At 41.9% G+C, this 13856-nt stretch overlaps 1 protein-coding gene across 1 annotated transcript in view; it reads left to right on the top strand.

Moving 5' to 3' along the window:
• TTC21A (tetratricopeptide repeat domain 21A) overlaps nucleotides 1-7532 on the top strand; it is a 58432-nt gene extending 50900 nt beyond the window's left edge. Inside the window, exons 26-29 of the mRNA XM_032237513.1 lie at nucleotides 382-606; nucleotides 2404-2524; nucleotides 2993-3060; nucleotides 7455-7532. Of these exons, the coding sequence (XP_032093404.1) occupies nucleotides 382-606; nucleotides 2404-2524; nucleotides 2993-3060; nucleotides 7455-7532 (492 nt within the window). The remainder of the gene's footprint in view (nucleotides 1-381; nucleotides 607-2403; nucleotides 2525-2992; nucleotides 3061-7454) is intronic.
• Nucleotides 7533-13856: the final 6324 nt, after the last annotated feature.

Genomic DNA, 13856 nt, shown 5'->3' with positions numbered 1-13856 from the left:
CATTTGTCCTCCCCCCCTTGTCCCCCCCTCCCGGCCTTTGATGGCAGGATGCCAGTGAGGCACCAAGGCAAAGATGGCAGACTTGACATTTGTATGTGTGCTTGTTTATTATCTTAAAGCTAAGATATAAATACATATGTAGATACATAAATATATATGTCAGGTCTGCCATCTTCAGCTTGGTCCCTGGCTGGCATTCTGCCATCAAAGGCCAGGAGGGAGGGGGCATTATTTTTTACAAATAACTCAAGATGAGAGACATACAAAAAAACTTAGCCCTGCTGCTCTCTATTATCATCTCAATAAAGGTAAAGAAACCAACCTTTTAAGAATATGAAGTAACTCTTAAAATCTAAATTTCTCCACAATTTTTAAAACCAGAGAGACAATGTCCCTGCCATTCTGGCAATGGCTCAAGCCTACATGCTGCTTAAACATACAGCTAAAGCCCGGACCCAGCTAAAGCGCCTGATCAAAGTGAATTGGTCTCTGCCAGATGCTGATGTGTTAGAAAAAGCTTGGCTGCTGTTGTCTGATATTTACTGCACCTCTGGGAAGTATGATCTTGCCACTGAACAAGTGAAGCGCTGCTTACGATACAATAAGGTAAGAAGATGTAAACCCATTGCAGTGGAAGAATAAATTTTCACAGGGCTGGGTTTTGAATAGGAAGCCTCCTAGACCTAACTTTATTATCAAACCTTGTGGATTCCTGACTCTGAAAGCTTTCTTTTCTTGACTAAACGACTCTTCTTCCCTGAGATTTCCCAAATAATTAAGAATGTAGTATTTTGTTGCTATATGGTCCATTTCTAAAAAATAGGAAGTTTCAAAAATATTTATTGTAATTAATGCTATGCTATGCCACTCAAGGTGGTTGACAAAATTAAGTACTGTATCAACATTTTGGTATAGTCCTATACCAACACTATCTGATGAACTGTCTCTTGCCAGCCACATCTACCTATCAGAGCGGGGAGGCAGGGAATGTTGCTGGTCCCATCCCTGAGAGAGATACACCTGGTGAGACCCAGAAGAAGGGCCTTCTCCATGGTGATTCCCTCTTTCTAGAACATCATCCCTCCCAGAGATTAGAACGGCTCCCACTCTAATTCTCTTCTGGAAGGCACTGAAGACCTGGCTCTGCCAGGGGGCCTGGGGAATGCAGAGCAAGATGGAACCCATTAAATGGCTCGTGTGATCTGTTATCGGCGGGGTGGGTGGGAGTTGGAGGGTGATTTTGTTATATTGTATTATATTAATTTATTTGATTCTTTTGTTTTAAATATGGTTTGATATTATGTAAGCCGCCTTAAATTGCCATGGGCAAACAGGTGGCAATATTAAATAAATAAATAAATAAATAAATAAATAAATAAATAAATAAATAAATAAATAAATAAATAGTTGCCTATGAATTTACTTTTTGAAAGGAGATACAAGAAGTAAATCAAGTATTTAATCACATGAAACATCATTAACACGTCATATCAGAGTGCCAATCAGATTTATAATAATATCATTAATATTATAGAATTCCCCTATACTTAACTTCTTTGTTTCTTTTTCCAATTCTGTCAGAATTTTAACTGTTACGTAATACTCACCTGTGATATCCAATCCTTCCAGCATCATTTGCAAATTAGAGCATTACTGCCCCCGAGGTAAACTGTAAATATGAGGGGGTGGAAGGCATGATAAGTTATCTCTCCAGGGAGAAAATAATGCCTTAAATATAGGGCAAATTCATGTAAATGTGAATTGCACAAATCCTTGTTAAACAGAATTTGTGGATTTGTATCATAAAATCATAGGGCTGGAAGGGATTTGGAGGTCTTTTAGTCCAGCCTCTGGCACAGTCCTTATATCATTGTGGATAAATGGCTATCCAATCTTTTCTAGAAAACATCTAGTAATGGAGCACCCACAGCTACAGGAGGCAAGTTGTTTTCTAATTGTTCCTATTGTCAATCTTTAGCAACTTGTAGGGAGTTACATAGATTTGCAGTTAGAATAATGTAATATGCATGGCTTTACAGCAATAAAAAATATTGTGTTTCATGCCTCTAATTTTCCAATAGAAATCTTAAAACTCAAGAATTAGCTGAATGAAATCTTTGGGGTGCGTGGAACAACTTGACCCTCCCTCAAATTCATAACAACCCAAATTCAGTTTGAAGAAACATCAATAGATTTACAGGCTGTTTGTTAAAATATTCATTAGGCCCAAAAGGTGGTTGCTGTTTAATAAAAAATGCATGTAAAAAATAGTCCATTGCTGTTCTTTAATAGTGGGTAGTTTATTGTAATTATTAGATCTCTGTGGAAATCCTGGAAGCGGTATTATTTACAAATCAGAATTTTCAAAAGCATCTATTTTACACATTCAATTTTATTCTTTAGTCATGTGCAAAAGCTTATGAATGCTTGGGATTTATTGCTGAAAAGGAAAATGCATATAAAGATGCTGCAATGAACTATGAATTAGCTTGGCAGTATAGTAACCAAGCAAATCCTGCAGTTGGTGAGTGTTAACTTTTCAATTCAATGTGCTTAAATTCAATGGTGTAACATTTAGGACTTCTGCAATATTTTCTCTGGCATAGAATCTAGTTTTGCTATATGGTGGTAGTCCATAAGTGTCAGTCCTATCAAAAAGGACTTACTATCAGAAAACAGATAGCATCACAAGAATAAAAATTGTTAGGTAAATATTAAAAGTGTTTAATTAAACAGTAAATTTTGTTGAATAAATGGGTTTAAATGTTAGCAACCATTAAAAAGCTAATATCAAATTCTATAACTGTATAAATGTAATGTATCATAAATAAATATGTGCTACGTATCAGTTTATGTATATTCAATTTAAAGTAGTAATAACATTCAAAGATGCAAAAAAAGTACAATAGTATGCATTATTGTGCTCATTACACTCATTGTAAGAGATAATATTTTTGCAGTGTGTCATCCTATCACTTTTCTCTTTCTATAGGATTTAAACTGGCATTCAACTACCTAAAAGATAAGAAATATGTAGAAACCATAGATGTATGCCATGATGTAAGTCTCCCCAAAGCATAATTTAGTTACTAAGGGTATCTCTTGTGACCTTGTCACATCTGCATCGTTCCACTTAAAAGTGGTTACTTCCAAACTTATGCAATTCATGGAACTGTAAATGTGATCCAGAAAGTAAAACTTCTAATTTTAATGATATAGTCATTTCTGCACTTCTTCTTATCTTGTTTTTAACCAAAAATATATGGAGAAAAAAACTAAATATTTGAATTTAGATGCATTCTGACAGCGGCCATAATCCAGGGATTCAAACTTTTTAGCCTACCTGAATGAGTGTCCCTTTCAGAATAGGTTTTTTTTTTTGGGGGGGGGTACTTTTGCTATTTTTTTTAAAGACATTTTTGAGATTCTAACCAGATGATGTAGCACTCAACACACAAGGAGCAGCTGTATCCACTGAATCATAGTGGACATTGCAGAGCTTTTCTCCATGACTCAGATAAAGTGCCCTCTACTTGCCTCTGAGTCAGCCAAAACTGACGGGTATAAAACATGCTGTTCCCACTGTCTATCTCTGTCTTGTCTCTGCAGCCTCTGAATGGCCCTTCTTCTGGGTTACATTAATGTGTACAGGCCCTGTCAAGCAATAACAATGGATAGGCCCTCTGGCTTTGCTGCCCTCCCTCTTGGGGGTATCACCAACTGGCAGGAAACCGATTGTCAGTAACAGGACTGCTGTTTTTGTGAATGGCTTCAACAGATTGCAAGTTAGGCGATTAGTCATTTGATCTGCCAAAACCTGGTGTCCCCAAACCCACTGAATAGCTACTCTGCAGAGTGAGTGGAAAGGCTCACTACCTATCGCCCAGCCCCAATGATCAGCAGTCCTTCAAGCTAACCTTGGAAGAGGTTTACTACTGTTTTTGAAATAATATGAAACATAGACTCAAAAGAGCCCCCGACAATTCTTCTGTAGCCTGTTCTGCTTTCATAGACAGTTCCCCCCCCCCCCTTGCCATCTTCCGGAAGTACCCCACTTTTGTGTGCACCCTGATCAGCAGGGGAGAACCATATTCCCCATAGTGAGGGAAGTAGCATCCAGACTGGATTGACTTCATCTGCTCTTTGATTGGCCTGAGCCCAACAAGACCTTTAAGCCACACCCCTGTTGCCAGGCAATCCCAGTTTCGACTCAGTCCCTCAATTTGGACGGCTGTGTCATCCTAGTGTTCCAGTGGAATTCATGAAATACTGGATTTAGTTGTCAAATTTCAGATTTAATTCAGGCTGAGTGAGTAGCTACATTATCACCAGATATCCCAGGCTGGGGTGGTGTTAATTCGCCATTAGCCCTTAGGGGTGGTGTGCAGAATAGGTCATAACTGACAGACCAACTATGACTATTCAGTCTGGCAGCATTGAAGTTCGGCACCTCTACTTTATTTCAAAATTGGTCAGCAAGGCTATTGAGAGGAAGCTTTAAATCAGTGCAGGAGCGCTCCGTCCTTCCCTTTAAAGGAACGCACACAGCAGCTCTGAGCAGCACAAGCCGCTTTTAACCATTTAACTGCCACAGCTGTCAGTTGCTTTTGGCGCGAACTGCCATTTGAAGCCAGCCCGAGCCGTGATCCAAAATGGCGGCCACAAGCACCGCAGAGGACGCTGACAGGAGTCAAGCCCTCACACTTTCGGCCAATAGCCTGATGGGAAGCGCAGAGGTTTCCCCACCTGCATCTGTCACCCCAGTTGCTGCCCCCTCCAGGGGTGGGGGTTGCAAGACAAAATCCAAAACAAAGCATGTCTCCTCTCAAGCATCCAAAGTGACCAGACCTGGATCCAAATCTAAGCCCATTTCAAAGTACGAAGGACAGAGACACAAGGCACTGGAGCGCATATATAAAAAGGCCAGTAGCAAGATTGCTTCTCCTGTCTTGGGCACTGATAAGAGGCCTTCACTGGGTAATTTCCCAGGGCTCTTTTGCCTGGAGGGGCAGCAGAGGAGGACCTCTCCCTGAATGTGAGGATTCCTATTGACACCTCAGGCCTCTGGGGTTCTAACCAGGGATGGCAATCACCCACACACACTACATCTGTGCCTCCCCCGACCTGGTGGACTTTGCCGCAGACTATTCCCTCTACTTGTGCAGGAGTTATTACCAGTCAATTGCCTACCAGTCAAATTTGCGTACCAAATTTCCAGCATATGATGTTCAGGGCCTTCCAGCAATGCATGGCTGCGGCTTTCCAACAGCCTCAAAATCAGCCAATAGGGGTACCTCAAACTACAGCTCCTTGGGGGCAGAGCGGTCAGGAGGAAGTTCTTCCAACCTCTCCTGCCTCATCACAGGAAGATAATGATTCTGACTAAGAGGAGGGTGAGATCAGAGAACAGAACCTTTCTGAGGACGAAGGTTTACCTCCTTCTAAGCCCTCTTTCTCTGTTTTGTTTGAGCCATCATTGTTTAAGTTCTTGCTTTTCAAAAGGCCTCAGCAAAGTTCGGGGACAAGCCATCGGGGCCATTGGTGCAACCTCAGGGCATCTCGGCTGAGATTATCTTTGAGGAACAGGCTTTTGAGGCTGACATGGTGGCCACTCCAAAGTCTATGGAGGAGGCCATTCAACACCTATTGGATATTAGGGCCATCCAACTGGTGCCTCCTGAACAACAGGGTCAGGGTTATTATTCCATTCCTTTTGTAATCCCAAAAGCCTTGGGAGGCTGGAGAGCCATTCTTGACCTGAAGCGATTAAATCGATTTGTACGTTATCAGAGGTTCAAGATGCATTCACTGCATTCTATCCTAGAGGGTTTAAGACAAGGGAGATTTCCTCACCTCCATAGACCTTACGGAGGCCTATCTGCATGTACCCATAGCTCCTGAACACCAGCAGTATCTCAGGTTTTGCTACTTAGGGCACTATTGCCAGTGTCGAGCTTTACCCTTTGAGTTGTCATCTGTGCCCCGAGTCTTCACAAAGGTGATGGCGGCATTGGCAGCGTACCTAAAACCGGTGCCTATATGACTCCAATGCTATTTAGATGACCTTTTATTGCAATCGTCTTCTGTGGATGGTGCCCTAAGAGACATTACCATGTTGACCTTGAGAACATGGGTTCTCTGTCAATCTGGCTAAAAGCCATCTGCAAACAACCACACGGTTGATTCACCTAGGGGCCTTGATAGATGCAGTGTCCGGCACAGTCTTTCTGTCCCCTGAGAGGCAACAAATCTTAAGGAGCTAGCTTCCCAGGTGAGCAGGGAGCGAAGGGTGCCCCTAGCTACATTGTCCAAGCTATTAAGGTACCATGGTGTCTGCCATTGGCATTGTCCCTTGGGTGCGCCTGCATACCAGAGACCTTCAGTGGTTTCTTTTACCATTTCAGCGAAGGCTCATGAGCTGCTCCCAGATCAAAGTCATTCTACCAGCAAAGGTATCCCAATCCTTAATATGGTCACCAAGGGGGAATTCTTCAGGACTCCGGACTGTGTAACGGTCATTATGGATGCCAGTCTCTTTGGCTGGGGAGCACATCTACACATGCAGATGGACAATGGAGCCAGGTGGAACTAGCTCATAACATAAATTGGTTGGAACTCAGGGCGGTCCGCCTGGCTCTCAAACAATTTCACCATTCTGTCACTGGCAGGCATATTCTGGTCCTAATGAACAACGTAACCACCAAGGCTCATATAAACAGACAGGGAGGGACCAGATCGAAGTCCCTCATGCTAGAGGCCAAAAGACTGAGCCTTTGGGCTGAAAGGAACCTACTATCTATAATGGTGGAGCACATAGCAGGGGTAGACAATGTCAGGGCCAACTGGCTCAGCCGGACTGAGGTGGACAATTCGGAGTGGCAACCACAGCCAGCAATCTTTCGGGCCATTGTGGACCTTTCTGGCCACCCGGAAGTTGACCTGTTTGCCACCCCTCTCAACACTCAGCTCCTGAGGTTCTATTCCAGTTCCCATCGTAGTACGCGGAGGGGGTGGATGCTCTCCGCTGCCAATGGCCTCAGGGTCTTCTTCATGCCTTCCCGCCTTTGCCTTTGATTCCCAGGGTAATACAGAAGATATTGCAGGAGGGGGCGGAGGTAATAATGGTTGCCCCACATTGGCCCCAGTGGCCTTGGTTTGGCGACCTCCGGTCTCTCGGTAGCCAGGCCTGGAGGATCCCTCAGGAGATGGTGTCCCTCAGCCAGGGGTCGCTGGAGCATCCGGACCCTCAGTGGCTCCAGTTGACCGCCTGGCACTTGAGCGGAGTGTCCTGAGGGCGGACAAATATTCCTCCAGGGTCTCTTCAAAATCATGGTGCATCTTATACTCCAGTGCGTCTTATAGTTTGAAAAATACGGTAATTTGGTACATTAATTGTAAATGCTTATTATTGTTTTTTACTATTAAAAATTAATTATTATTTTTCCTTCTTAAAGGTTTTGAAGGGATACCCAGATTATCCAAAAATTAAAGAGGAAATTTTGGAAAAAGCTCAAATGGCATTTAAACCTTAAAATGTGCAGGTTTACATACTTCAACATCAACATGGACACTCAACAATAAAGACGTATTATTTGCATTATTTAAATTACCTTAATTGTCAAAGTGGCTTCTTGATAAGCAATTCAGCAAAATAACACATATGTTCCAGTTCAGTTTCAGATTTTTTGGTTGTGTGTGTTTCTCTCATTTCACATAGACCTCACTACAGATTCTGAATAAAGATTTAACATCTATGAGACTAGGCTGCAATTTCTTTTTGTGTCCACAAGGTGGTGGTGTCACTTCACTGCACAAAAAATGTGGTCTGCTAAAATTAGATCAAAACAAATATTAATATAGCTCTTCATTTGAAACAGTGCTTCACATGATTACATGCTACAGCAGTGCATTTTCTTCATTTGTGATGTACTGGAGAAATCTTAGAACTGGGTTACTAATGATTCATCACAGCATTGCTTCCAAATTTCATTCCAGATCCCATGCTTGAAATGATGTGACAACTCTTCATAGTCAAACATGTTGTTGCTATTCAAAATATTTACTTCCAAAGGATATCTTCGGGACATTTCAGACTGGATCTTTTTTTTAAAATAGAAGCAGTGCAGATTGATGAGGCTCAATGAAATGTTCCTGCTGAATTTTCTCCAGACTGAGATTCTTCGCCATCAGTTACCGTATTTATTAGAGACAGGAGTAATGGGAGAGAGAATCCATTCACCCACCGAAAGGCTAAGGATGGGTTGAACCCCTGCAGCTTTCGTCCAATGAAGGAATAGTCCTCAACATACAACAACAGTTCATTTAGTGACCATTCAAAGTTACAACAGTACTGAAAAAAATTACGGTTGGTTTTCACACTTGTGGTGGTTGCTGCAGACCCATGGTCACGTGATCAAGATTCAGATGCTTGACAACTGACACGTATTTATGACGGTTGCATTGTCTCAGGGTCAAGGGATCACCTTTTGTGACTTGCTGACAAGTAAAGTCAATGGAGAAGCCAGATTCACTTAACGTCTGTGTTACTAACTTAACAACAGCAGTGATTCACTTCAAAACTATGGCAAGAAAAGTTGCAAAATGGGGCAAAAATGTCTCACATAGCAACGTAAATGTTGGGCTTAGTTGTGGTTGTAAGTCAAGGACTACTAGTAATTTATGGAAGAGATCTGTGTGCTTGTTGTACAAATGAATTATACATTGGCTGGGTCCAGATGATTTCTAACTTGTTTTAAATAGTTCTCTGTGCCACCATCATGGCTTAACGGTTTAGTTCACGTATAACATTAAACTGATATTGTTCTGAATTGATGGTTTAGCATCCTGCTTGAACAGTTTGAGGTGATGCCTTCTGAAGATCAGGTCTCTTAGCACCCACAGAAACCAGTGAGAACACCTTGGTCCAGTTGACTCCCCATCTCTATCATCATCTGAAGGCAACCTTAGGCCACACCTGAGCCATCCAAGGAACCCACTAACATGAGTATATAAAAATTCCTACCATTCCCTGAATGTAGGAAAGGAGGTTTACATCCATCAAAATCTTCACAACAGAGCCCTTCTGGGACAATTATTTTGTACCCATGGCACTTGTATTCCCCAAGGAACCATAGCTTTCAATCTATTCAGGTGGTTCTGTTTCATTGTCTTACTCCAGCACATTCAACCTACCAGTGGACAAGGCCGGCTCTTCCTTTATCTGGTGCAGAGCAGGACATCACCTTGAAGGTCTTCTGGTCCAACCCCCTGCTCAACTGGAAACCACCATTTCAGACAGATGGCTGTCCAGTCTCTTTAAAAACCGCCAGTTGATGGAGCACCCACAACTTATATAGGGAAACTTCTGTTCCACTGTTTAATTCTTCTCACTTTCAGGAAACTTCTCACTTGTAAGTTGCTTGCCTTCTTGGTTAGTTTCCATCCATTGCTTCCTGTGGTGCTTTGGAGAATAGATTGACACACACACACACACACACACACATACACACAGACTTTTCCCTTGCGACAGACCCTCAAAGAAGAAGGGATTTCTTTGGACAGGGTTTTCCAACAAACTCTGCTGCAGAAGGTTGGGCGTGGCTACAGTTCAGCTGGGAGTTGGCCAGCACATTACCAGGGCAACGCTCAAGCAAATAGGACCTGTTCCTATGGAAACTTAAAGCAAAGAAAGACATATTGGAGGCAAGAACGAGTTAAGGCTCTGAGGTGTGCCTAATACGGCTCCTGTATTACTTTACTACCTGCTTGACACAGAAGTTCTAAAGTTATCTCCAGGCCAGCCAGACAAAGTTGCCTTATTTTGCAACACAGTTCATTAATTATTTTATAATTGAATATAGGTAGAGTACAGGGTAGTAGACTTTGTTTTGCAACCGTTCATTTAGCGAACATTCAGTTACATAAAAGTGATACTGAGCAGTCCTCACACAACTGTTGCAGCATCCACACAATCATTTGATCAAAATTTGGATGCTTGGCAGCAGGCGTGTTTATGACAACTGCAACATTCTGGGGTCATGCGATTCCCCCATTTGCAACCTTCTCAGCCAGCTTCCAACAAGCAAAGTGAGCAGGGGAAGTCAGATTTGCTTAATGACCACATGTTTCACTTAGCCACAGTGATTCATTTAACAACCATGTCAAAAAAAAAGTCATAGAATCGAGCATAACTCAACATCCGCCTTTTTTAGTATTGTAAAATCTATTCCCAATTATGGTCATAAGTTCAGGACTATCTAGTAGTATCCTATTTACTACACATTTAAATGTTATTTGCACAGATGCTGTTCTATTCTAGTTTTGAACCTTTCCTTTAAAACCACGTGACCAGACTCAATTTTACAAGGTTTTTCTGTGGCAGTCATTAAGCAAATGAAGTAGTCATTAAGTGAGTCCTGTGGTCATTAAGTAAAGGCATTATTTGCTATGGACCCGTGTTTCCAAGAAACTGGAAGTAAATGTCAGTTTCCAGCAAAAGCATCATGAATCACAGTCATGTGACTGCAGGGTGCCGAAATGGCATAAATGCTGACTAGTTGCCAAATGCCCAAAGTCAAGTCATGTGACCACAGGGGAGCAGACATCAGCTTTTTTTTTAAGTCCAGGTCATAAGTTCTACTTCTGGGCTCATAAACTGAGCACTACCTGTACACGAATGAAGGCGAATATACATGCCCCATATAATGTTGCACGATCCAATCTGGGTCAATCGCTGGGACCAGAGGTTTACTCTTCCAAGCTTTTGAACTCGTGTTGGTGCCCATCCTCTGAGGACTTCTCTCTTGCAGAAGGTGGACTTTGAGCTATTGCATATGTGTTATTTATTTTGCATCAATTGTGCAGCTACTTAGATTGTTGGACAGGCAGATATAAAAACAGTTTGAGGGAGGGGTCAAATGCATCATCAGTCTCGAATCCCTTTGCCCCCACAAGAAAACTTCAGTCCATAAGAAACCTTGAATTCCGTTGATTCTTATCTACTGTCGATTTGCCTTGACCGCTAGCAGTTCAGATTCTTGCGGAGAGCTTGCAATAAACCTTTATATTCATTTGAACTGCTTTCCTGATTCCTTGTGCCTGGCACTTGGGCTTAATTTAAACAAAGAAAGCTGAGGAAGCATCACTAGGGCCTTTTTATTGCCTTCTAAGATGCAGTGAGCAATCTTGAGGAGATGCAGACAATCCAACCGATTCCCCAGAAGACAAGATTCAAAAAGATCTTGATAGATTTGAACAATGGGCCCTATACAACAAAATGAATTTTAATGTGGAGAAAAGCAAAGTTTTACATTAGGCAGGACAAATCAAAGGTGTAAGTACAGATTAGGTGAGACCTGACTCAAAAACTAACTGTGAGAGAGACCTTGGAATCCTAGTGGATGATAGCCTGAATATGAGCCAGCAGTGTGCAGCAGAAGCCAAAAAAGCTAATACAATTAGTTAGGGTTGTATAAACAGAGACACAGAACCAAAATCACCTGAAGTATTAATACCATTTTATAAAGCCTTGGTAAGACTACCCCTAGAATACTACATACAGTTTTGGTCACCATACTACAAAAAAGATGTTGAGACCTTGGAAAAAGTGTAAAGAAAAACAACTAAGATAATCAAAGGCCTGGAGACTAAAACATGAAGAATGCCTGCAGGATTTAAGTTTGGCTAGTCTAGAGAAAAGAAGAAACATGATAGCAGTATTCCAGTATTTGAGAGGTTGCCACAAAGAAGAAGGTGTCAAATTGTTTTCCAAAGCATCAGAAGACAAGGCAAGAAACAATGGATGGAAACTATTGAAGGGGGAAAAGCAACATGGAATTAAGGAGCAACGTCCTGACAGCGACAACCAGTGGAACAACTTGCTTCTAGAAACTATTCACTCCATCACTGGAGGTTTTTAAGAAAAGAGACTGGGCAGTCACTTGTCTGAAGTGATACAGATTCTCCTGCTTGAGCAGGGGGCTGGACTAGATCACCTCCAAGGTCCCTTCCAACACTATTCTATTATATTCTACAACCCTGAAAACTCAAGATTTAGTTTCTTGGAAAGCAAAACAAAGAGAGGGCAGATTGATGTAATGTAAAAAAATAATAAAAGTAAAGTAAAGCTAAATAAAATATAAACTAAAGAGTATAATAAATAAAATATCAAAATAACTCAGCACCTTAGCAAGAGTAGCCCTCAAAAAAACCCTACCCCTAATTGCTTTGGATAGTGAGATGGGCAGCATATAAATGTAATAAATAAAAGCGGAAAATGGTTCATTTCAGATCCAATCGTGCAGAGCCACAGGCAAACGTGCCTGTTTCGCTTCCTGGAATAACTTTGGACACAGTGACCAACTGACCACCACTCTTCCAGGGTGTGAAATCAGGTGGCAACCTCCGCTCCTTCTTGTCCTTTTGCAGGCTGCCAAATCTGGTTCTGCTTGGCATTTAAAATGAGATGTGGGCCATTGCCTCCCTACAACAAATGTGTTCAGTTTGCCTTTAGGAAAAAGCAGGCTGGAATTTAATCTCAGGAGAAGTGGGGAGGGGTGTCTTCTCCCCCTCCCTCCTTCAGGCTGGGAATAAACTTGAGGAGCTGTGTATTTGGCGGGCCACCTACGAGTTTCTATGTGCCATCAATCTCACAAGACCTGAATGCTGCCGTTCTGTGAATTGTCTGAAGGCACCAGGAAGTTTTAGACTCTTAAAAAAAAAAAGATGATGAAGAAAAAGAAAGCTTTGTTGACAAGGGTGCAGGCAGGTTGTTCCCAGGCTGGGCCACCCAGAATATTTTCAGCCGCTGGGTTGCTTTCAAGAAGCATCATCCTTCTTGTCAGAACACCGAGGAAGCAGGAATTGTGTGCGACTCTGAACACTTCCCTCTTTGCCCAAAGCGAATCCATAATAAAAACCATCAAATAACACAGCTGGGCCCTTTGAGAGCTGAAAAATGATCTTCCAGGCTGAGACGACTACGTTGCCCAAGGTGATTGTTCTTTTCCCAGATAATTTTAGCATCTACTATTATGCCCAATTCTTCTCCTAAGGCTTGCATTTATTTAGAGGTGATGGCTAGTAATTGTAAGTGGGGGTCTAAAGGGGTGGCCTTGTACCTCATTAGCCTCCAAACAGATACACCTTTGGGCACAAATGTGTCCAGACCACATCTGCACTGCAAAAAAAAAACCTCAATTTTTTCCTCTATCTTTTTGCTGCTGTCTAACAATGTTCTGGAATTGTATAACACAGATATAAGAGCCCAAACCACAGCAAGAGAAAATCTGAAAACTTGCTAGGCCTGCATCCTCACCATGCCACTTCTGCCTGCTTTCTCCTTTTGCAAATGGGATCTTTATCTTTTCTTCAGGCTACACGGAAATCTAAGCATTATATCAGTGTTTTTTGGCAAAAAAGATAGTTGGGTTTCCCAGAATTCCCCAGCCAGCCACATATTTTTAAATCCACATATCTTATAGCTGACAAGGCTGAGAAACACTGCATTATACAGTTCCTGAGTGCCTAACTAATTGAACAGAGTGCGGGATTATTTGCTAAACATAATATCATCCTTTTTATTGCTGATCTTCTCTTCTCTAAGCACTCGATGTCTTCGCTTGTGGCTTTTTGACAACATCCCTTCTGCAGCGAATAGAGGTAGTCCTCCACTTACGACCAGAATTGAGCCCAACATTTTATGTTGCTAAGTGAGAAATTTGTGAAGTGAGTTTTGCCCCATTGTACAACTTTTCTTGCCACATTTGTTAAGTGAATCACTGCAGTTGTTAAGTTAGCCACAGCGTTGTTAGGTTAACCTTAATGTTAGGTCACAAAAAGGGATCACATGACCCCGG

The sequence above is a fragment of the Thamnophis elegans genome, chromosome Z, assembly GCF_009769535.1.
Source record: "Thamnophis elegans isolate rThaEle1 chromosome Z, rThaEle1.pri, whole genome shotgun sequence".
Taxonomy (NCBI): domain Eukaryota; kingdom Metazoa; phylum Chordata; class Lepidosauria; order Squamata; family Colubridae; genus Thamnophis; species Thamnophis elegans.
This window is presented reverse-complemented; position numbering and strand designations above follow the sequence as displayed.